Source organism: Schistocerca nitens, chromosome 3, assembly GCF_023898315.1.
Source record: "Schistocerca nitens isolate TAMUIC-IGC-003100 chromosome 3, iqSchNite1.1, whole genome shotgun sequence".
Taxonomy (NCBI): Eukaryota; Metazoa; Arthropoda; class Insecta; order Orthoptera; family Acrididae; genus Schistocerca; species Schistocerca nitens.
Window position 1 is genome coordinate 193,733,296 of NC_064616.1, and position 26,443 is coordinate 193,759,738.

General features: G+C 36.9%; 1 protein-coding gene across 2 annotated transcripts in view; it reads right to left on the bottom strand.

Moving 5' to 3' along the window:
- Positions 1-26,443, bottom strand: part of LOC126248139 (dual specificity mitogen-activated protein kinase kinase 7-like) — a 176,284-nt gene that overhangs the window by 44,854 nt on the left and 104,987 nt on the right. The window contains exon 8 of one of the 2 annotated variants that reach the window (XM_049948834.1): positions 15,679-15,900. The exons of the other annotated variant lie outside the window; for it this stretch is intronic. Coding sequence (XP_049804791.1) covers positions 15,679-15,900 — 222 coding nt within the window. The remainder of the gene's footprint in view (positions 1-15,678; positions 15,901-26,443) is intronic. 2 annotated transcript variants of the gene reach the window in all.

The window sequence follows — 26,443 nt, forward strand, 5'->3', positions numbered from 1 at the left end:
TTAAGCTAGACTGCCAATGATCCCAGCAGTCTGCCATCTCCTGATAAAGATGGTATTGATCTTTGATATCTCAAGTTTTTACTTTAAATGTGATACTGCAGGAACACCAAGAAAATATTATACAAGTTTGTATATGTCAGAAGTTTCTCTGCGAGGTAAAATTACAATAAACCCACAGAATACCATCTCTTGCATGTTTCCCTGGACGGACCACTGACCTGAAAACTAAACTGTTGAAAAAGATATGAAAAGAGAGAGATAGAGAGAGAGAGAGAGAGAGAGAGAGAGAGAGAGAGAGAGTGAGTTTTCAATTTCATCTACAAAAAGTATTTGAGCATTTACGAGCCAGCAACTTTTCACCCTTCCTCTTTATCTCTGTTTTCAGCTATGCTCATGTGCTTTCATTTATCTTTACTGGACAAGCTATTTACTCAATGACAGCTTATCACCTACTCATTGACAATGAACCTGCTATACATGTGGCAATGCTCTCACTTCAAACTCAATACTAACTTCAATAAACTTTCAGCCTAGTGTTATGTTGGAAGTCAAGTTTGATTGATAGTAAATGTATTTGTATGGGTATGTTTTTATGTAGAATAAAACTGAAGAAACTGCAAAAAGGTGGGAATTTTAGGAGATGGGACCTGGATAAACTGAAAGAACCAGAGGTTGCAGAGAGTTTCAGAGAGAGCATTAGGGAACGATTGACAAGAACGGGGGAAAGAAATACAATAGAAGAAGAATGGGTAGCTTTGAGAGATGAAATAGTGAACACAGCAGAGGATCAAGTAGGTAAAAATACGAGGGCTGGTAGAAATCCTTGGGTAACAGAAGAAATACTGAATTTAATTGATGAAAGGAGAAAATATAAAAATGCAGTAAATGAAGCACGTAAAATGGAATACAAACATTTCAAAAATAAGATCAACAGGAAGTGCAAAATGACTAGGCAGGGATGGCTAGAGAACAAATGTAAGGATGTAGAGGCATATATCACTGGGGTACGATAGATATTACCTGCAGAAAAATTAAAGAGACCTTTGGAGAAAAGAGAACCACTTGTATGAAAATCAAGAGCTCAGATGGAAAACCAGTTCCAAGCAAAGAAGGGAAAGCAGAAAGGTGGAAGGAGTATATAGAGGGTCTATACAAGGGCGATGTACTTGAGGAAAATATGGAAATGCAAGAGGACCTAGATGAAGATGAAATGGGAGATATGATACTGCGTGAAGAGTTTGACAGAGCACTGAAAGACCTAAGTCGAAACAAGGCCCCAGGAGTAGGCAACATTCCATTAGCACTACTGATAGCCTTGGGAGAGCCAGCCCTGACAAAACTCGATCATCTGGTGAGCAAGATGTACGAGACAGGCAAAATACTCTCAGACTTCAAGAAGAATATAATAATTCCCATCCAAAAGAGAGCAGGTGTTGATGGCTGTGAAAATTACTGAACTATCAGTGTAATAAGTCACGGCTGCAAAATACTAACGCAAATTCTTTACAGGTGAATGGAAAAACTGGTAGAAGCCGACCTTGGGGAGGATCTGCTTGGATTCCATAGACATGTTGGAACACGTGAGGCAATACTCACCCTACAACTTATCTTAGAAAATAGATTAAGGAAAGGCAGACCTACATTTCTAGCATTGTAGACTTAGAGAAAGCTTTTGACAACGTTGACTGGAATACTCTCTTTCAAATTCTGAAGGTGGCAGGAGTCAAATACAGGGAGCGCAAGGATATTTACAATTTGTACAGGAACCAGATGGCAGTTATGACTTGAGGGGCATGAAAGGGAAGCAGGGGTAGCGAAGGGAGTGAGACAGGGTTGTAGCCTATCCCCGATGTTATTCAGTCCGTATATTGAGCAAGCAGTAAAGGAAAAAGGAGAAAAATTTGGAGTAGGAATTAAAATTCATGGAGAAGAAATAAAAATTTTGAGGTTTGCCAATGACATTGTAATTCTGTCAGAGACAGCAAAGGACTTGGAAGAGCAGTTGAACGGAATGGACAGTGTCTTGAAAGGAGGATATAAGATGAACATCAACAAAAGCAAAACGAGGATAATGGAACGTAGTCGAATTAAATCGGGTGATGCTGAGGGAATTAGATTAGGAAATGAGACACTTAAAGTAGTAAAGGAGTTTTGCTATTTGAGCAGAAAAATAACTGATGATGGTTGAAGTAGATAGGGTATAAAATGTAGACTGGCAATGGCAAGGAAAGCGTTTCTGAAGGAGAGAAATTTGTTAACATCGAGTATAGATTTAACAGTCAGGAAATCATTTCTGAAAGTATTTGTGTGGAGTGTAGTCATGTATGGAAGTGAAACATGGATGATAAATAGTTTAGACAAGAAGAGAATAGAAGCTTTCAAAATGTGGTGCTACAGAAGATGCTGAAGATCACATGGGTAGATCACGTAACTAATGAGGAGGTACTGAATAGAATTGGGGAGAAGAGAAATTTGCGACACAACTTGACTAGAAGAAGGGATCAGTTGGTAGGACATGTTCTGAGGCATCAAGGGATCACCAACGCAATATTGGAGGGCAGTGTGGAGGGTAAAAATCGTAGAGGGGGACCAAGAGATGAATACACTAAGCAAATGCAGAAGGATGTAGGTTGCAGTAGGTACTGGGAGGAGATGCTTGCACAGGATAGAGTAGCATGGAGAGCATCATCAAACCACTCACTAGACTGAAGACTACAACAACATGTGATTTATATACAAGCTACTTTTATTGTATCATTGAGCATTCATTACCCTTTCTTGCAAACTGAATTCCTCCATCTCATAAGTATTAGTAGGAAATGAGGCTATTCATTAATTTTCTAAGGGAAAAAATTTGATTCCTTTAGGGGAGAAAAAAAAAACTGAATGCTTGATGCTAACTTATTAATAGTGAATAAAATGTTTAAAACGTATATGGTATCAACAGATTGCAAATGATAAACTTGGTACGCCAGAAAAAAATTAATATTGTAATACAGTAACTAAGCTCAAATTGCATGATTACTGGTCTCTGAGATACTTCCTCTACTTATCATATGAAGATGCAGTTTTGCTTTCCGTACAAACAACCCGCTGCACGTGAATGGATATGTAAAATTAGAATTTAAGTTCTTCAGATACCTATTTTTGTTAGTACAATCAGACTGGTACTACTGTCACATACACATGATCACTTAAGTGGCTGCAGTCAGCATATTATTATGCACAGTGGATCAGGTATCAGGTTACATTTTTGTACCCAGTAGGCAGTCTTCCACTATGCCTCTTTTTTACAATTTACAAAGGCTAAAAAATGAGGAAAGAGAAAATTAAATTAATTTGTTTGAAGATTACTACACGGGCAAGTGAAAATTCTTCAATCCTGGACAACATAACGAATGTTCATCTTTGCCTAAATGTTGTTTTTTGTCAAAACAAAGAATATCTAAATGAGAAATATCCTGTTCTCCTTCATGACCAGAAGATCAACATTCACTGTTTGATATCTGCAAGTCATTCTTAATATACCTCTTCAGAATCAGAAGAAATTTAAGACGACACGCAGGAAACACTGCTAACGGATAGTGTGTGGATAAATGGCAATTTAAATCCAATGCACCACAATTGCAATTAATGAAATTTGGCTTATATAATAATTTGCATACTGAGGCCACTGTTTTGGAAGATTTTCAAGTTTTCCTTTGGCTGTTTAATGCAATTCAATATCAAAGTAATTGGTAGTTAATGCAACAGAATTTATGCAAGAAAGAGACAACATAACTATCATAAAATATCTCGGAGAATATTTATGATTTTTGTAGTTACTCTGTTGACGGTTTAATACTCTTTTTGGATTTAACTCTTCTCCTCTTTTACACAACAAACTGATCAAAACTGATATATACAAAAGTGGCCTGTCATGTGACATATGTTTATTTCCTGTGCAAAAAGGATCGGTTCATTTCATTAGCAGAAAATGGGACTACTGAAGCGTCACTAAGAACTGAGAACAGGACCTCAAGGTGGTGATATACTTCCACAATTACGTTTTTTGGAGTTTCATATTAATCACTTAGCAACCAAAATAGAGATTTCTAACTTTGAAGATGGTACTGTCATGTTGCCTATACAAATCGAATACTGTGACAACGTAGATTTTGGCCATAAGTAAGTCATTTAGTTTCTAAAACTGTGGAAGCTTGCAGCTTCATTGTGTCAATAGTGTACTCTAAATGTACTCTAAATGCTCTCTCTCTCTCTCTCTCTCTCTCTCTCACTCATACTGCCACCTACAGAATTAACAGATTTTCATACATTAGCTCAGATTGTGACAGTGGATGGACAAGTCACGATTTATAACTTCAATGATACATGGCAAAAACAGGCTCTTGGAGCTCTCAAGTGATATATGGACACATTTGGAGCTAAAATGCACACAGATTTCTGCCTACAGCACCCTGCATGAGACCTGTATGTTCAGAAAATGTGCACCATCTACCACTCTTCCATTGTTTTTCAACTGGTTCTGCAGTCTCATGTGTAGGTACTCAGTGCAGGCTTGGGTTCATAAAGTTTGATTACGTAAAGACAGAACGTCATTTATAGATATGCTGTCAACCATATTGTTTATTTTCCACGATACTGCAATAATATTAGTGAAGTTATACGTTTTCCCACAGTATAAGTTTTATTTTACTTTCCCTATGCCTCGCACAGGTTTAACTTTTGCTTGTAAGTCGGTGTATATCATTAACTTCAAATTTATATTTTAGAAAAATATTCTTGTTCTATCTCCACCTCAGTGTGCCTTATTGTGTGGCAGAAAAACATACACAAAAACATGTTCTTTCTGTCAAAATGTTGAAATGATTTAACAAAAAAAGTACTAGCTCTTCCAAGAGGAAATGTGTACTTATGACAGAAGAACAATAATTTTAAAAAATGGTTATAGAGAGAGAAGCAAACTGTCCAGTCATTATGAATATGTAATGTGGTACTTTGGATGCTCATTGCTTTGAATCATAATGATCCGTTATTGCAATATTTAAAATGTTATTTCAGAAATCATACATTTTCTTTAAATGATAAAAGTTTATATGTGTAAAGCTATGCTGAAAACACCCTGTGGCATATAAAATATATGAAGTAATTGGATAGAGAAAAAAATCTACTTGCTAAGCAGGAGCAGGAGAACACACATATAAAGGTATTGAAGTCTGCAAGCTTTCAGAGGCAGTGGCTCCTTCTACGGGCAGAAGGGTTTAAGGGAAGGAAAAGGGCTGATGGAAAAGGACTGGTGAGATTTGGGAAAGTCGCCTAGAACCCCAGTTGAGGGTGACTTACCTGATGGGATGAGAAGGAAAGACCGATTGTTGGGGTCTGTACCAGATGAGATCTGAAAACCTGAGAGCTTTCAAATTTAATCCAGCGCAGTTCTCAATACACAGTCTTTCCCTCTCATCTCATCAGGTAAGTCTCCCCTGACCTGGCTTCCAGACAACTTTTTCAAACTGTACCTCTTTTCCTAAACATCACCAGTCCTTTTCCTCACCACTCTTCCTTCCCCTTCAGCCCTTTTGCCAGAAGAAATATCCACTGGCTCCGAAAGCTTGCAAACTTTAATATTTTTACATGTGTGTTCTACTGCCATTGCACAGTGAGTAAATTTTTTGTCTATCCGATTACATTATATTTTATAATGTTTATCATTTTTGTTGAAGTATATGATGTGTACCAACAAGGTGTACTCTACTGTAGAATCAAATGTATACTGACTCAAAGGTTAATGTCACAAACAACTGTCACTACATGCATGAACTACGAGAAAGCATCTGTCTGCAAGTACAAACTGGCCAACCAACATACCTGCCAGGTTACAAACAATCCTAACCTTAACTTGGTCATCAGTAATGATAGTAATATTAAAATCCATGCAAATCATGCATTTTTTACAACCTCCAAAATAATTATGTGGATAAGTGTCCAAATATCAAACTGTATGTGAATGTATAACCAAAAAGCAGAACTAGGTAACACAGTTAACTTTACACCCAAATCATTCCACATTCAGGAATTTATAAGTGTGTTAGGAGAACTTCAATACCATTAAAACATTATAATGTCTGCTTTTTGGTCAGAAATGAAAAATTTCTACCAGGATAGTTTATAACAGAGCAAAGCAGAAAAAAAGAAAAAAATACAAAGAAAGAAATTTATAAAAAATTTAATTACAACAAAATTATACAACATAAATACAACACAACAAAAAATTTCAAGTTTATATTCACATACATTTCACATTGTTGATATTGTGAAAGGCAGCAATATATTTAGGGTGAATTACGTACTGCACAAATATGGAAAGTATATGTCTTTCATATCTGTAAGTCTTGAAGATTAGTACAATAATAAGAAACATTCTGAGGTTAAATTAATGCAGTCATAAGAGGTGTCACAGTACAGTGATAATTCAGAACACAAGCAGAGAGGCCAATTTTAAAAAGTGGGTAGTATTAAAATCACAACTATACAGTGAGAAACAGAAATAAATTTTTTAAAAATTAGTTAAAGGTGTGCCAAACAGGTTACTGATGTGAGAAAGAGAAGAGACGTGAAAAGCAAAAATTATGAGCGTATTAATTTAACCTTTACTGTCACAGCTATATGCCAAACCAGGAGTCAAAAAAACAGATTCTTAGCTTTGGTTGCCTGTTCTCTAACAACCCTAAGCTTCCTACATACAACTCACAGCACAGTACATTAGTAAACTATCACAACATTTCACTACTGGTTTCAGAACAGTTCTCTTGCAAAACATGCAAAGAAAAGTTATGAGAGACTAACATATTTAACAGTAGCATGGTGCATATCTAAAAGCTCATAAACCAAAGCCAGAAATCCACTCTTTTGATCCTAAGACCAGCATATAAGTTTACTCTATCATGAAAGACAAAATATAAAAGACAATCTGCTGCTAAGTGAAAGCCATTTCAATCAAAGAGTTAATTGTTATGTTTCACAGAATAATTGAATCACAATTCAAGTTTTAAATTTACAAAAATAAACAAGCTTGGCCACTAAAAATATTTTAGCAACACACAGTAGTCTTTTTAAAGAATGAAATAAACAGAAACAATCATTCATTAACAGAGGAACAACAGCACCGCTTCTAATGGGCAGTATGTGGGAACTATTAACAAAATGTAAAATTTATAAACCACGGTACTAAAGCATCTGATGCAATTTATGTTATACAGCTTTGATGTTCTCATAAATACTTTTATCATGCAGTTTGAACTTATCTACGAATTCATTCCTTTCTCTCTTTTCCACTTTTAGTGACTGGAGAAGGAACTGAGGGAAAGGGCGTAGGATTATGATTTTATGTTGAGTTATGATGAGTCAGTAACTAAAAGTCAATAAATATGGCTTTCAAACATACAAATACAAAACAAAATCAATGTTATGTAACAATAATTTAGAAATTAAACAAAAATAAAAAAAATAAATATAGCTGATAATTTTTGGCATGCAAGATCCACATTCTAAAACAAGTCATATCTTACAAATGTTGCAATACATTCCACAAAATAATTATTTAGTGAGAAAATCTGAATCCCTATTTGTACATATTACCATCTTCTTCGTGTAAGTTTCTAACAAAGACGACCACATACATTTTCCATGAAGGCATTGACCTTCGTGTCTCACAGTAACTGCACAAAATACAAGTTGTTGTTTGTGACAGATCAGAAAGAAGTTTTCTATTTAGATCGCTCACAGTGGCTAAGAATGCATGACTACTCATGCACAATCAATCTTGACATATGGAAATCATTTCTATCTGTTGGAAAAGATCAACATAAAATGGCACTGGCAATATCACAAAATGTGGAACCGCACATTTTCTACATTAGAAACACAATTATAAAGATCTTTGAATATGTATGATAGTTTATTACAGTCTTTGATTAGGTGTAGCTAACAGGCACCTAAAAACAGTATTCATCATTTTAAATACAAAACCGAGTTTCAAAGATTCAGTCGTCACAGTCAATGTGAAACACTGATTGGAAAATTCAGCACAAGGAAAACATACACATAGAGTATAATTTCTTTCTATGCAGGTCTGTTCCATTTTAAAATTTTTGTCATAAGTTAGGTAGGTCCCAAAAAATAAGAAATATCACCTATACACATCAGTACCATGTCAGACATAAAATACTACAGTGCTGATATATCCAATTCACGTTCATTTCCCTCTGTATTGTAACATTTGCTTACTGTAAGAAAGTTTAACTCATTGCAGTGTAAGAAAGTTTATGGTGCCCACATACTTCCCAGTAATAGTACATTACAAAAATATAAAAACAGGCTAACAAGTACAGCTACTATTGAGACAAATATTTTAGAGTGTCTTATGATGGTCACACTCACTGCGAACGAGTTCCTCCTCAATTCTGAAATGTTAACACAGGCAACAAATTATTACAAATAAATGTCATTCTATGGGAGTAATAAAACTAAGGATACGTTACAATACATAGAAATATACTGCAATAGTTTCATAAAGTGATTTCATATTAACAACAGAGTTGATAAGAAAGCTGAACAATCTTTGGCTGAAATATCATAATGATGTTAAAACTGGTGACTAATAGTCACTAGCAATCACATTCAGAGTCATTAATATAAACCTCACTAATCTCTGTTGGAGGTCACCTGTTCATAGCCTGCGAACTGCAACTATTAAGTCAAATCAGAAAAATTATACGAAAAACTGAATAAAAGGCCACGGAAGACTCTATTTTGGACACAAATAAAGAAGTGCAGAATGCAGTCACTGCATAATAGGATTTTTTGAGAACTAGTCAGTATTTTAACACTGTCCAGTACTTTGTCTAGTTCAATTGAAAGTAAGCCACATAGAGCATAATACATGTCAATAAGATATTACAATTACAATAATTAGATTTGTGTAGGTACTGAGTTACACTTATTTCAACACCTAGATTCAAGCAACAATGCTTGAATTATGGAGATACAATCAATTATATACTTTTCCACTCTCAATTTTTATAGAGTTTTAAAGACATGGAATGCGCACCTTGATGTTATCAGCTGGCCATGACTAGCTCAAAAGTGTAACCTACCTTCTGTGTAACCAGTGATAACTGTGATAAAATATTTCACATTCCCTCCGTAATGCTATTCCTTGGGCTTACACATGGACTCCATTTTGACTGAACAGATTAATCTCCAACTGCATCTGCCCCACCCTACTACATTCCCCAGACAAATGTCTTGCCAGACTTAGTGTGTGTTATCTATTCCACTGTTAGTTACCTCCCTGTATCTCATATACTTATTTATAAAAAAAATAAACTGTTGTGCTACTACACATCATTATCATCTAGAAGCTCAGATCTTTAGTTGTACAAATTTGACCTGTATATGGCTCATAATCAGGTTTAGAAAAGAATTAATTAGCCAGCCAGTCATCCTATGACCTTCTCCACCACAAATGAATAGATGGCATTATGTTAAAACACATCCCTTAAAGGAAAAAGAAACATATATATGCCTACTCTCTTGCTACATACACAAATTCATGGTAGAAGTATGTTAAACAACCACACAAAATCACCAGTGAAAACAACCATATAGCAAACAGTTCAAATAATTGATCTTCCAGGATGCATTCAATTTAACAATAACCAGGCAATTCTGACATATGGTAAGTTGTAGTATGGGGGCAGGTGTGAGGAAGAATTTCAAGAGAATATGTAAGAAGCAGAGCGACCAATAATATAATTGCAGTGTACAAGAGCAAGAGGAAACCTGCAAGGAAGGAAGTAAAATAAACTTTTCTACCCAAATGTAATATCCTGTTGACAATAAACGAATAAGGAAAAAAATGGAGGGAAAATTAAGGGTGATGTGGTCATTAAAGATGAAGCACAAGACTGATCTGGACAAGGGGGTGAGGGAAACAGATCATGACCTCTATGTCTTAGTTGTAAGACACCACTCTAGCATTCACATTAAGTAATTTAGGGGAACTATGAAAACCAAAATTTAGATGACAGATGGAGATTGGAATCTGCTACACCCAAGTATGAGTACACTGACTTAACCGCAGTACCATCTCAGTCGGGCAAGTTTGTTAAAATCTGAACATAAGCTCAGTATTTTACCACAATAAGGCAAGGTACTGGCATTGCCTTACTTGCAGCAACCAAAGCAACACTTGCCTTAAATGAGTTAGGAAAACAATAACATACCTGCTTTAGACTGGCTTGAACTGGGATTAGATCATGGCTCCATTTTAATAGTGATCAACATCTTAATGCCACCATTAGTGAACAAATCATAAATTTAAATGACAAAAGTGCGACTACAACAATAAGGATAACTATTCAAAGATTGAAATTGCATTCTACCATTTATAACTAGCAGGTTCCATATAAATTCCAGATTTTACTGTTGCATTTACTCATGATATGCAGTTCTTTCATGTTTCCTGTTCTCAAAGCACTGTGAATGATAATTACCTATCAGCAAAATTGTCAGATAATTCATACAAAATGGTTTTATCATACATACAATATTGCCTATGGCTATAATCAATGAGCTTTATTGCTGAAGAAATTTTGCATAATATAAGTAGTAGTCAAATGAAAATGAGCCATGTTGGAAAAAAGTAAGTAAACTGTATCTTATTTCACAAGTGATCACCAGAACCGTTAATAATTATTTCACTGTGAGACACGAAGGTCAATGCCTTCATGGAAAATGTATGTGGTCGTCTAGAGGAGGAATCATGGTTGTAACCAGGTGTGCACCTCTTCATCCAAAGCAAATCAGTGGCCACAAACATCTTTCCCTGGGGTTCCAAAAATAAGGAAATTACTTGGGGAGGGATCAGGACTGTATGGAGGATGTGTAAGGACTTCCCAGCAAAACTTCTGCAGTGTACTCAGAACAACCTTGGTGACATTTTGAAATAATAAACAGTTTACTTACTGTTGTTCCATCCGTGTTGTTTTCATTTGACAGCCCCTTATAGTAACAAGTCACATTAAGTAAAGCTAGTAAAAAAAATGGGACTTTTCATATGGTTCTAATACAAAACAAATGAGTGACTTGATGCGAATGAAAAGCAGATAAGAGAATATGGAGCTTCGTTTAGAGAAAGTTATACCAACAACAACAGTAACACTAGTATACTGTTATTACAAATAAATATAAGTTAATTCTAATGTCTTGCTGGCAATGTGCTCATTGCAGATGTAGTACTAGTCCAATAAGGCAAGGATGAGAGAAGGATTTGTGTAGGCATTCACCCGAAATGATTTAGTGAAACCACAGAAAAGCTATATCAGGATAGCCAAATGCAATTTGACCAGTGTTCCTCCCAAATAAAGGAGCCCTGTGGTTTATTCAATGTGTCACCTAGCTCAAAACAATATATTTTTCATCAGTGAGCTTAATAATATACCATATAGTTTACAACCAACTTTTACTTCTACACAGAACAGCAAATAATCATTGTTGGTACCAGTAGTTACTTTTGTGGAAATATTAATTCATTAAAATTTAAACTATTCACTGCACCACAAGATCTCTGAAACAAAGTTATCAGACCCATGAAGAGTGAAAATAATACATGAATACTCTTTTTCGTATTTTCACCACCTACTAAATTAAAGAGCCAGTCTGGACAATTCAGTATAGTGACAATACATTTACCTTATACTGTGACAATGTGCAACAGGACATGCAGAAACAAAAAAGACCAGTCAGTCAATATAATGATATAAGTAGGGTCTCCTAACTACAATAACTGTTATCATGATATGCGGTATTTAATGACAATTCTCAATTTAGACTGTAAGAAATTTCATTTTAATGACCTAATTGATCACAATTCTGAAATTACTTTATCATGTGATTAAAAGAAGAGGGAACATGGAGGAACTGTAATATATCATAAACGCAACTGCAAGACTTTAGAATAATTGCCATTCAAAAATGAAATATGCAATACGTGTTTTTAGCAAATATATGATCATTCTCTTGGAAAGCACTGTGTTTATTTTAGTTGCCATACATTTTTCCATGTCCCTTGTAGCATTCAGTAATCAGAGTAGAATAACATAGGATAAAACGCAAAAGGTGTAAAGAACTACTAACTTATAAATCATAGTTTTTGAAATGATCAACATAAAAAGATAATCCTATTAATAAGTTCCTGCATTTGGTTGTATTACAAAATATCCAAAGTAACAATAGATTAGGAAGTGCTTTTCAAGCAGCTTTCGACAAATCATAGTATAGTTATAAAGGGGGTGGGGTTTTTTGGGAAAACATATGCACAATCATAAAGGTGCCCAATGGAAACCATGATACTCAAGTTCTATGTAAAAGAAATGAAAACTAGGTAGTTGTGGAAGGCGAGGGCACAGAGGCAACTTTTCATTACTAACCTTTTTTCATGTTCGTAGTGAATCTTTAGAAAATACAATTACCAAATTCAATTGACAAATTGATTGATAATCTTTACTCTCTTCATCAAGTCCACAGATAGCTTCTGATTACCAGCCAGTGCAGAATTACAATCACTTTTGTACTGAAGCTCTCTTCATCCAGACCAATTACTCTGCAGTGCTACATATTCCTTAAATTCAATTTCCCCTACTCTTCCTTCTTCCCTGACACTAGAAAGAGCATTACTTCCATAACATTAGAGTGTTAAAAACTGTAACACTGTACAAAAAAGTATATGCACGAACACACAGCACCTGTACCCAATAGATAGCTGGTCAGATTCTCTGCTGAATATGTGGCAGAGATTGTCACCAGACTTCTAGTTGCTATTTATTGCAAATTACTTTAGCAGTGGTGTTTTGCACAATCGGATAATGCCCAGTAACTCCAATTTTCAAGAGCGGCACTCTCAGAATTAACATTGTTTTTGGAAGCAATAGCCTTGGAACATACAGCTCAATCAATTTATTAATTGGGTACAGAGACAAATACTCTCTGTGAGAGAATGTTATATGTCTTGCGGTTTAGAAAGCTCCCAATACAACTGCAAATTAGCAATTTACATAAACAATGCACTTGTACAATATCCAAACAGACAAGAGTGAGAACTACATATCAGATAGAATTTCACGTGTAGTTCTGGATGGAAGCTCATCACTGATGCAAGCATAACATCATGCATGGTAATGGAAAAGGGCCAGGAAAACTCACAGGAACCATGATGTGTTTGCTGGCACCTGCACAAAACCATCAAAAAGTCAGAAGCCAGCCAGAAGTGCTTCTTTTCTCACAACAATGGGAGTCAGAAATAACCACAATTAAAATGCAAAGTGCAAGTGATTATTTGCATCTTTCTACGTGATATAAGGTTTCATACTTGCTCACACTGTTTTACTTAGCTTCTTTCCATGCTATAGAATCTTAATATTCAAGAACTCTAAAAATATCAGAACTGTTAGAAATCAACAATGTTGTTATCGTTGCACATGCTTAAATTCTTAGGTGTCTTCGTTGCTATATCTAACTTGACATAGCTGACAGTACAACACAGAAAGGCAGCCATCAAATTGTAATTTTCTAGATTTCCATCTATTGCTCTGCCCCTTTTGATCCAGAACTCTGTAACTGATACTTTTGTTTCCCCTTTCTTTTATGCACACTCCACGTATTTCCCAAAATTCTACTCTGGACACTCATTTGCAGTGAACTTTAGTTTGTCTTCTTCCACGAGCCCACAATGTTTATTTGTTCATTTTCAAAACAAAAATATATATTTTTTCTGAGCATCATTTTAAAGTTATCATTAGTGACATCAATATACAATGCTTGCTGAAGTATTCATCAGCAATCTGCTATGGTCTGTAACCTTCATCACTAATTAAATATTTATATTATTTGTGAATGAAAGTATGTGAGCTTGCATCCTCTCAGCAACTGTACCTGTCTGCAAAGCACATAACACCATTACAGTTTGCTGCATATAAGAAGTTCCATATTTTGCTCCTTTCTGAAAGGATATTAAGAAACCATTATGCACAGCAGACTTTAGTGCTGCTAAACAACTGTGTGCAGCAGGCCTTATTGTGGTTGAATCACCATTCTAAGAGAACTAATAACCATAGCAAGTTTACAAAAATCAGTCAGTTACAACAGTCATAATGACAACTGTGCATACACTAACCAAGTAAGGATACACTTCAAGTTTACTCCATTTAAATAAGTTGGTATTAGAATTATACTGTAAGAAATCTTATTGAAGACAGTTTTCAGAAATTAACTGAAAATCATACTGTGTTCATTCTATAAAGCCTTAGAAAGAAGAATAAGAACTTTTAGTTCTTTTCTGAAGGAGGAAACAGGGATAAGTTAGGTAAAATTTGAAAGGAGGAGCAGGTCATTAAGACACCATGCTGAGAACCACCGGCCCGCCAACCATTCTGTCTCCTAGAAATTTTATAATTTTCCCAAGAGAATTTTGCTTTTGATACAAACAAGAAGACACAATATGATAAAATTGTTGTCCTATGGAGATAATATGACAAGTCGATAACGCCATCTCTGCAACAGACAATTATCTGTATCACCTGACCAGTTAACTGTCTGGACATTTTTTCAGTCTTCTCAAAAATCAGACTGTCATGGCATTACAATACCTTAAATGTAACTGGTATTCACAACAAAGACAGATGGAACAAACTTGAGGGCAAAACAGTGGCAAGAGGAAAATAACATCAAAAGACAAGCATAGGAAATGAAAGTGAAACAAGTAAGAGAAAAAAATTATTCCTACTTGACAGTTCTTCAGGTTTTTAAAATCCGCTATCATCATCGTACTGACCTTGTAATGGCTACAATGAAACAAAATTCAGTTTTGCATTTATGTCAAAATCTAAACTTATGATTTGTAACATTAAGAACACAAGACATTACCAGTATCTGTTTAGTACTCATTACTAGTCAAACGTAAAATGTTAAACAACACAGACGTTACCAGGGTCTGTTTAGTACTCACTACTATTCAAATGTAAAATATTAAAGTCTTATTACATGCCAAATGATTTCCACTCATAATCCAACATTGACTTTTTCCAACACAGGTAATTTATTTATTACCAGTCTAACTTAAAGCTGCTTGAAAAATAATCATGAGCTATAAGTTTGAATATCTTAACTCCATGCTTGTAAAAATATCTACAGTGTTGCACATTAACATGATCTCTCACTAAATACTAAAAAATAAATACCAAACACAAAATTGTAAACAGACACTTAAAAAAGAAGTTTCTTTTACAGCACACTTTGTCCATATTTGAACTATGAAAAACCTGCATCCATTCTATAAGATGTCTTCCATTTTGCAGCTGCTGTGCTTCACATGCATTTTAGTAACTGTGTATATAAATACATGCATACATGCTTGGGAGTGTGTGTCTCACTCCACCCGCATTCCCAAAAAAACACATGGTCAAATTAGAAAATGTGCATACAAATACTGTAAAGACCTATATACTTATATATATGGCAAAACATTTAGGAGTGAATACAAATAACTCAAGTAGGGAGTGAAGCAGAACAACAAATAGTGCCACTGAAGCACAAATGACTACAACTAACAGCGTAAGTCCCTACCCGACAACTCTGTTCTCATCCCACTCTGTATCACTTGGTGTCTTCCAGAATCCCTGTGCACCATTATCCGTTGTATCACAGCCCAGTCTTGAATTTGCATCTGATAGCCTGTGTACAGTACTACCATTGGGTTGCTTTACAGTCTCTGATAATGACCTATGATGTGCATGATGCAATGGAGGGTGGCGGCGGGCCGATGGTGACGGTGGTGGTGGCGTGAATCTGCAAAAACCAAGGCTCTTACTCTGAGTGTAGAAGGAAAATGAGGTTAACGGCATGGCATAAAATCTCAACAGAGGTAAGCAAACATTCAGTTGAGCACTTAAATAATTATGGTAAATTTTTTACAGCAAAATCAGTTGCTTTGACACCACTTTATGCATTTCAGTGTGTTCAGTCATCATCAGAATCTATGGTACATTGAAAATCACAATTTCCAGGTCTCATTTAACTACTGTGACAGAATTTTTGGATTCTTGAACAGTTATTTACATGAGGTTCACAAATTAACACTGTGCACTGCTTTGACAGCTGTAAAGCCATTGGCACACAGACTGTGCATTTGAAAATTAATGTTGAGCATGCCGAGTTCAACATGCTGCTGAATGCTCAGAAACGATGTGGCTTGTGTATACGGTATGTGTGTCTAAAAATGGTATATGCAATCACAGCATACTCAAGCAGCAGGTGTCGGCTGTTCTGGATCGCAAAACAAACAGTTTTTTTTAAGAAAATGGACAAGTGTAAAAGTCCTACATCAGCTCTACTAAAATGCACATTTCCTACTTTGTCCATATGCTGGTCATGTTGTTCTGTCTATAGTGCACACAAATAAAAACTTAAATATCCATGAACATGTTACAAGGCAAAAAGGAAAGATTCATATACAGCCAATAAGGGCAAAAATTCCATTACAGATAGGGTAATACAAATTTACAACAGTGTTCCACATACGATGAAAATTATTTCATCATTTGCACTTTTTGGTAAAAGACCATTCTTATATGATCACTGTTTCCATTCAGTAGCAGAACCTTAAGAAAAATTGAAATACAAGATTAAATAAGAAAGTGCAAAATCTCTTTCTGCAAGTAGTACAAGCTACCTTCTAGATACAGTCAATCAAACACACACTACTGAGAGAGAGCGCCCTTATATTTACGTAGAATGTTATAGAATATACTTGTATTAGATTAAAAAGAAAGTCTCAGAACCTATTTGAAAACATGAAGGCATGTAAAAAAAAATTGATGTAATGTGATGTGAACCTGCTACCCATCACACATCACTTTGTAACTCTGTATCTCTATTCACTACGCTACACTGAACGTCCATAACGTGTGACCTTGTCTTGTAGGTCGCTAACTTCTGAAGGCTTTAATCGCATGTATGTTACTAACTGACACTTAATTACAACAAATCGTACCACAAAAAATGAGTTTTTGATGGATTTTAAGTGCACCTTTGCCACTGAAACAGTATACTTCCATAAAACGCAAGTCACAATTCAAAAATTATTTAACTATCAATATCGTGTTTCCCATCATCTTATCACAACAAATCCCACCAATAAATAATGGGTTTTCGACAGATCAGTTTTCTGGTGCTTTGAATCAACATATATTCATAGGACAAAGTTATAATATAAAATCCACCCAATATGGGCTTCAACTGAGAGCCAATATGGCATCTCCAGACTCTTTACTAAAACAAGATGGCATGCTTGTGACATATGTGGCATTCTTCCACCTCACTGGACTATGTTCAAACGCACATTCAGAACATCTCCCTCATGCACTTTCTTGCAATCAGATTCAAGGTGACATTAGTGGGTACGGAAGTGAAATACAAGCACACTTTCAGCATTCAATTTGCATCAACTGTTTACCTTATAAAATAATACAGTCAATTGTAACAGTGCTCTCGTCTGGTTAACAGTCAAGTCATCATTGCGTAACTCCAACCGTGCCTTCACAGTTTAACTCTCAATGGAAGGAAATGTATATGTTTATTGAAAATTATGGTTCTCTGTAGAAGATCTGGTGGTGAAGAAAAATCAACTGAGTCTGCTTCTCGAGTAAGTTACAAAATTGCTTTGCTTTTAGTAAAACCCCTGTGCCCCTTCATAGATGGCGATTTAATAAGAGAATGTGTAGCAGTTGCTTCAGAATGTCTATCTCAAGTAGATCAATTTCAGATGGTGCCATTATCTAATATGACCATCATGTGTCACATGACATGGCAGATGACACCCAGAGCCAGCTTGCACATATTTTGTAAGGATTTTGCACCATATTCTGCAGCTATGGACGAAAGTGTTGATATCACGGGCACACCCCAGCTTGCCATTTTTATTAAAATTGTTAATAGGGACCCTGAGGTGTGAGAGGAGCTCCTTGATGTGGTAGTCACAATTGGAAGTGACATTTTAAGCTGTATTATAGAAAATATAGGATTGTTGTAAAATTCTTTGGTTTCTGTGTTAACACATGATGTGCCAGCAATGACAGGAAAGAAATCAAGGTTTGTTATGCTAATGAAGGAGAAAATGCAAAAGCTTTCTGTTTCAAATGAAATCACAGGTGTTCACTGTATAATATGCCAAGAGAACTTATGTGCAAAGAGTATTACTCTAAAAAAATGGGATGAGTGTTGTTGTTCATAAAACCAGTTATATAAGGAGGCATGGACTACAACAAAGGCAATTTAGAAACTGTCTTGAGGATTTTAAGAGCTAGTATGGTAGCCTGCCTTATTGCAGTGAAGTCCACTGGCTTAGTCATGGCAAATTATTAAATCAGTTTTTTTGTCTCTATTAGACGAGATAAATATTTTTGTGGAAATAAATAACATGTGTGTTCCTGAACTGAAAGAGCCATTATGGAAAAGCGATCTCATCTTCTTAGCAAATAGAACTAGCTGTCTAATGCTTCGAACATTTCACTATAGGGTAAGGATCTGGTGATTACTCATTTCAAAGACTGAATAGAAGCTTTTAAAATGGAAATACGGAAATCTAGATCATTTTCCAAAATTATTGTATATGCAAGATGCTCTTGGTAACAAAGACTTTCACTATTCACATATTTTAGTTTCTCTTAAGGAAGAATTTGAGCAACATTTTCAAAATCTGATGGCATTAGAAAGTGATTTTCATCTGTTCTCCTCAGCATTTTCAGCGAGTATTGAAGAAATTCATCCTGAACTACAACTAGAAATTATTTACCTGCAGTGTGACAAAGAACACAAATACAAATTCCAGAACAAGAAAAACATTTTGGAACCTTCCCTCAGGATAGATTGCCTTGTTTCCACAAACTGACAGCTACAATAATATCAATTATTAGTTCATGTATATTTGTGAACAACTGCTCTCTGTAAAGAAAAGTAATAAGATGCCTCTGAGAAACTCGCTGTATGATTGTAATCCAAACTGCATGCTGTATCTGCAATGCACAAGAACAATTACTCCAAATACAGAAGCAATTGTTAAGAGGGAAAAGTGCAAGAGAACCAAGAATCCTACACATTAACAACTTAATTTTTGTATAATACCTCACAAATTACATTAAGAAAAGTAGAGAAGTATACATTAATAAAATTATGTAATGTGTACATTTTTGTTTATTTGTTCCATTTGTGGTAATAATATAAAGTGACTGATGAACATGCGATGGCAGCTGTTCTGTCCCCCACTCGGCTCCCCCCTCTCCGTCATGTGCCGGTAGTGGGGGTACCGTGCTATATGCTCGTGCCCTGCAGCTCACAGCTTGGTCCACGAGCATGTTTGTTGTGAAGCCCTGCTCTACACATTTGGAAAGACTACCCTACGTGCTTTTCCATTGTACAACGTCAGAAACTCAGCACGCTTGACTTTCAAATGCATTGTCGATGTGCGGACAGCTTTGGAATAACAAGAACTTCATTTTAGTGGATTTTGGTACCTCATAGCAATGTAAACCATAGGCATTAGAGAATGAAAATAAAAAAAAGCAAATACATTTTTATGTAATAGTTCAGCATATGGTCACTGATTTAGTCACATACTGTGTACCATAAATCTCAACATGAAGGAGAATCTTCAGGAAAGTAAAATGAGCCAGATGATACATTAACTCAAGGGAAGCAGCCACTGCAGACAACTTTTCTGTACAGTATACTAACAACCAATTACTTCTAGTGCTAGCCTACCAATATCTAATCATAGGAATTATTTCTAGAGTACATGTAATGCAGCTATCAGCAGCTGTCTATATACTGATAAAGTTAAAATCTTTAATATAAACAATAGTGTTAACCGGAATCTACACATTAAAGTCAAAATATCCAGATAAGTTATAGGAGTACCTAATAAGGTACTCTCTTACTATAGTTCTGAATATTTCAGGATTTCCAGATTATTGCTTAATTTATGCGATCAATGTGTTATTAAAGACTTTTGCACTAAGTTTAACAGCTGCAGTATTGTGGTGGTGAATTTCACAGTTCATCAAAAATTAAAGCTTATTATTGCTCAAAATACAGTTACGGAGTAAATAACATAGAGCATGATTGTAATAATTCTATGGTCTACTAACGCCCTTGTCCAAGATGTTCAGTTGTCAGCTTTACGTAATATCCATACTGTACACTTCAGCAGAATAAATACTTTTTGAGATTAGTTGCACCTCATAGAAGATTATGCCATACGACAGTACTGGGTGAATGAACACAAGGTATGGCAGAAATCCTGTCTGCAGGGTAACATAATAAGAGATACAGTGAAGCCCCACTTTTACACTTCACAAGGGACTTCAGAAAAATGGCGTAAAATGTGGGGAAAATGTAAAATGTGGGAAATAATGTTTTAACCTGTAAAAGTTACATATAGGGTACCCCTTTCAGTTTTGTACTATATGTACATAAAATGTATCAAAACATTCGTCAGGAACTTGTTTATTATCTGACAAATCTTTATTTTCTAATAAGAAGTGCTGATGTAACTGGAACTGATAACTGTTTGGGAAGTAGAAACATTTGACTCAATTTCATACATCATAATCAATGTTTTTCAAAAGCCCACAGCTGTAATTCATTACTTAAATAATGGAATACTGGATCAGTTATGTATTTTTTCATGCTTAGCATGATGCGTTTCAAGAATTTTTTCTCGTTGTCAAGTGCAAACATTCACCTACGCATTTTTTGTGGTGTTTGCACATGTGTTGTTCTACGTCTCTTGGACTGTTGTCATCTTTTTGAGGTTATCAGGCATTGTGTCTCCTCAGTTATGTAGAAAACCATACACATGTAAACTATCACTCACACTGTTTGTTTGTGTACCATCACAAAAAATCCATACATAAATAGTGTACTTGACAGCGAGAATAAATTCTTGTAACACACTTTGCTCAACATGAAAAAATATGTAACCAGTGTTGTATCTAAAACAAAAATATTTGAGCAATGCAAAGTGAGTGAAGGTGTCAAGTAGCACTACAAGTGGCCAAATGATGAAGCACACTTAATATGCTTCTAAAAAGGTGTCATGACAATCACAGCAATCATAAAATTGTGCATATGCTGTAGAGACAGTTTGGTAATGGTTGTGATCGGTCACAATATCTTTATTTGAATGAACCTAGTTACTCCCATCAGCCACCACACAGAGTAGAGCCTGGCAGCAGCAGGAGGCACGGCATGAATGGTTCCAAATTTTACCCATTTACTGGTTCAGACCCACTGAGTAGAGCACCCTAGTGTCAAGAAACTTAACCATGTAACATTTGTAAACACCACTTGACAGCCAGCACCATGCCAGCATCATTTTACATCAGGTTTTTCTCCATGAACATTTTTTTTCATGAAGCGTAAACTGTGAAATAACGATAAATATATTGACACAAAATTGGGTGCGAATTGACATTGTAGACATTGCAAATTTGAAGGAAGCAATAAAAATGTTGTAAACAGTGGGAAAACATTAATTCTGGCAATGTAAAAGTGGGGTTACACTGTATTTTCACATACAGGCAGAACTGAGCTTTTTGGACAACTTATTGACTTATTTGTGCTACCTCAACTTGTCATCTATTTGGACACCCAGGAATTTCACATGTAGAGTTTCATTTAATATCTACCTGTTGATCTTTACTTATGGTACTTATTAGGCACTCCCTGTGAATTTTAAAATTTTTGTGATGAACAGGGTTTTGAAGAAATCATGGGCTTTCAGCTGGTCATTTACAACTATACTCCATATTTCAACTAGGCACTTGTCAGTCATCCTCAGGTAAGCCATTGAACAATGACGGAGGTGTTCATCAAATTGCAACATACAGTATGCTGTGAGTAATCCGTGCATGCGTGAATATCAATCTGAGAGACAGACCATACTACCTGGCAGCTGTCACCAGTACCCGCTGTTGTCTCCAACTTGAGTAAATCATAGAGATGATAGAATTCCACGTGTTATCCAGCTGATAGCTGCTGTTGTGGTTCATCAGATTTTTTGCCATCCATATTTTCATAGTTTCTTTAATAATGAACTGATGGTGTCATCATGGGTAGTCCTCTGCCTCCTCTGGCGGCCACCTTTTTTTATGAAGCGCTTTGAGCGGAGAGCACTTAAATCAGCAGCCCTTAAACCAACTGCATTTTGGAGGTATGTGGATGATACTTTAGTACAGTGCCCTCATGGTGAGGATAAATTGATAGAGTTTTTACATCACCTCAACAGCATTCATAAGAATGTCTGGTTCACTATGGAATTATAGAAAGATGGTTACTGCCTTTCCTGCATGTTTTACTTAAACAGAATACTGATGGCTCTCTGGGGCATTCAGTTTATCTTAAGCCCACTCATACCAACTTATATTTACAATCACTGAGTTATCACCATCCATTGCAAACGACGATTTGCTTAAAACACTTGTACATAGGGCTCACACAGTCTGTACGCAGAAAGTTTGCCTAAAGAGCTTGTCCAGCTAAAGACAGCGTTCAGGGAAAATGTATATTCTATCTGGCAGATTAACAGGGCGCTATCAGCTACAACCAAAAACCAGGAAGTGGATCAAGAGGAGAGCACACCAACACAATCTCTAGCTTTCCCTCTCTTTGCTGGCAATATTTCATTTAAAATAGCAAGAATCCTTCGAAATTTCCAAGTGCAAGTGTTTTTTCCACCCACCAAAGATATCCGAGCTCCTGGGATCAGTGAAGGACAGTTTTTTTACTCTCGAAGGCTCGAATTTATGAAATACCCTGCCAGTATTGTGCGGCTTATATAGGCCAGACCATGCACACTGTGAAACAAAGTTGCACCAAACATCAACACTGCACTCACCTTTTGCAACCAATCAAGTCTACTTTTGCCGACATTGTATCTGCACTGGGAATACAATGGAGTATGATAAAACAATACTTATGGTCACAGCAACATCTATTTTGGATTACAATGTTAAAGAATCCTTGTAAGTCTGCACAGTGAAAAATGTGATGAACTGTGATAGTGACTACCAGCTGTATATTGCTTGGAACCCTATCATCTGCACATTTTGCTCCAACTGAAGATGACAGAGGGCACTGGCGGCAGCAGTAAGTGGCAACACAGAGGACAGCTGAGCTCTGCAGTTCCACCAGTGAGGTCTTTGCCACCGGGTCGTATGGTCAGTCTGTCAACATTATGTTGATTAATGTGTGGTATATTCACAGCACGCTATATACTGCAGAACACAGGACAACTTTGCCAGCCTTTGATCGCAGGAGCCCAGCTGAAATATCATGAATGTCGTTGACTACGACCTGCTGCAAGCCCAAAACTTCTTCAAATAAGTAATTTGTTATTTGTTTGGAATTGCATAATATGAACAAGGTTAAAAGTTGGTTTGTTCCTGCACATGGGGTGAGTTACAGGAGGGGGACAACAGTAATCGTGCGTGCTCCATTGTGAAAGACCACCACATGGCCGAGGTGATGCAATTTAGCAACTCATGTCTGCTGACAAACATGTATGTCGTGTAACTCAAAAGATACAGCTAATAAATCTGCAAACAATTGCATTAACAGGTTATGTATGTAACACCAATAATTCGACAAATATAGGTGTTCTAAGTCAATATTTTTTTCATTAGAGTATCGAAAAAAGAAAGAAAAATAGTCATATAAACAAAGGATCAACCAAAGTAACAAAATGCTGGCTGATGGAAATCTCATAAGACAAAAAAAGGAGTAAAAAACATGTTGTAGCAATAAATGTCACCTACTTAAATACTGAATATGTAAAATAAAGGAAAGGGGTCATGTTGAAATTACGTCAGTCCTATGATGACCTGTTCAGCAATATTGTCACAGAAAAAGCTGAGTAGCACAGTCACCGTGGTGTAGTGGTTATGATACTAGACTGTTGCATGGAGGGTCATGAGTTCAAAACTAACCTGAACTGTAAAATTTTAATTTCTACATTCGGTTCGAGTACATTCTAGAAGTATCCACAAACATCAAGAATCACTGTACTGGAATGTTCTGCAAATGTATATCTACTGTATGAGTTCCGGCCGGAGGCAGTTGGTTCTGTGCTCTTGTATGTGCAAGTGCTGAATAAACCTTCGTTAAGTGAAGTTAGTGTTTGTCATTCATTTAACTACACCTTCTTCTACATGACATTGTTCTAGTTGAGATGCTAGGCACTGGAACTTGTGATAGCGCACATTATCGACAACACAGTGGCTCCCATCAGGCCACGACACAGCCGCCGTTTATGTGGCGAGAAACCCGAGTTCGAGCCATATTCAACGGATCGCTATCTATCGGAGACAGAAGAAAAAGAGGACGTTGCGATGACAGCAACTGTGTGCCACCATATGAGACATCCTTCCGGGTTCTCTGGTGTCTATGGCCAAGATCCAACCAAGTGGCTGAAAGTATATGAGTGTATAGCCAAATCTAACAAATGGGATGACACCGTGTGTTTGGCTAACGTATTTTTCAACTTGGAGCACACTGCCAAGCAATGGTATGAGAACAACGAGGAGACGTTCACAAGCTGGGAAGTATCCCAGGCAGAACTGCGCAAGTATTTCAGCGACACACAACGACAGAAGTGCAAGGCTGAAGATGGCAGAGTGCAGGGCACAGCGTCCAGGAGAAACAACAGCATCCTACATTCAAGACGTCTTGGAGCTGTGTACAACAGTGGATCCTAGAATGAAGGAGGAAGACAAGGTTGCACATCTCATGAAGGGTGTTGCTGAGGATGTGTATCAAGCCCCACTCCTGAAGGAGGTTTTGACAGCAGACGACTTCATGAAATGGTGCCAGTATATCGAGACAATGCATCAAAAAGAATTACACGCAAGAAGTTTGAACGACTTCAAACGTCGTATCGACATCTGTGATTGAGGAAGGAACTGATTTCACAAGTGTTCTTCATCAGATAGTGAGAGAGGAAGTTCAGAAGGCACTTGGCTTGCACAGCAAGCAGAAAACCGAGACGCTTCAAGAGGTCATAAGGAAGGAAGTGGAACCGACATTGCATCCAATCTCTTGTCCTTCATTTCTCTTTAAAACGGTGAAAAAGCTGAGGCACAGGTGAAGTTACGTTCCTACAATGCTGCATGAGGAACCTGTTTGGGCACCAAGGAAGACTGACATCTGGAGGACCCAGGATAACCAACCAGTATGTTTCCACTGGGGACAACCGGGACATGTGGTGCGCTATTGTCGTGAAAGGTGGCGGATATTTGATGACGCCCGCGCCAGACGACAGCAGACCAATCTTAGCCAACACCAACTCCAGGACGATGAAGATGAACAAGAAGATTTGGGTGCAGGACGACGTAGGTCTTCATCGCCGCAAAGGGTGCAACCTTCCTTGGAGGTGAGGCCGCCAAAGAGAAAAATCCTCCGTCAGCGATCACTACAAAATTGATAGGAAACTACGTCAATATCCTCATGGATGGCTGACCAGCCCAAGGTCTTGTGGACTTTGGAGCATCATATTCAGTCATTTCGGAGAAGTACCGTCACCGGTTGCAGAAAACCGTATTTATAGACAACAAAACATCTCTGCTGAAGGTTGCTAATGGGAAATAAGTAAAACCTACAGGAAGATGTGTCATTCATGTGGGTATAAGTGGCCATACACAGCCCTTAGAATTCATCGTCTTACAAGAGTGTAGTCATGATGTCATTCTCGGATGGGACTTTTTGAAAGCTTCTCAGGCAATTATAGATTGTGGTCGCTCAAAGATTATGCTAGGTGAGATGAGATACTGTGGACAGGAAGATGAGCAACTGAGTGTGTGGAGACTGTGTGTGCTGGATGAAGGGATCATTCCTGCAGTCAGCGCTAGAAAGGTGACTGCCACGTGTCATGCCATGCATCAACCCATGGATCTTGTAGTGGAATGTAAGAGAAGCATACCACTGAAGAATAACTTGGTCATCCCAGCCTCTGCTGTCTCATTTAAGAATGCATTCGGCGAACTGTGGATAGTTAACTGTCGCCGAGAACCGCAGATCCTTCCAAGATGCAAATGCTGAGCTGTTAATTGCAAAACAGCTGAGCATCATAGAAACCTCCCATCCCGAGTCTGTGGGCAAAATTGGCCCTACCACTATGAGACAAGATCTTCTAGCTCGACTATCACCAGATCTTACTAAGGAACAACAGAAGAAGCTACTTGCCATTCTTCAAGAATTCTCTGAATGCTTCAATCCACAGGTGAAGAGCAAATTAGACAAATCGACAGTGAAGCACCAGATTATTGCTGGAGACCATCAA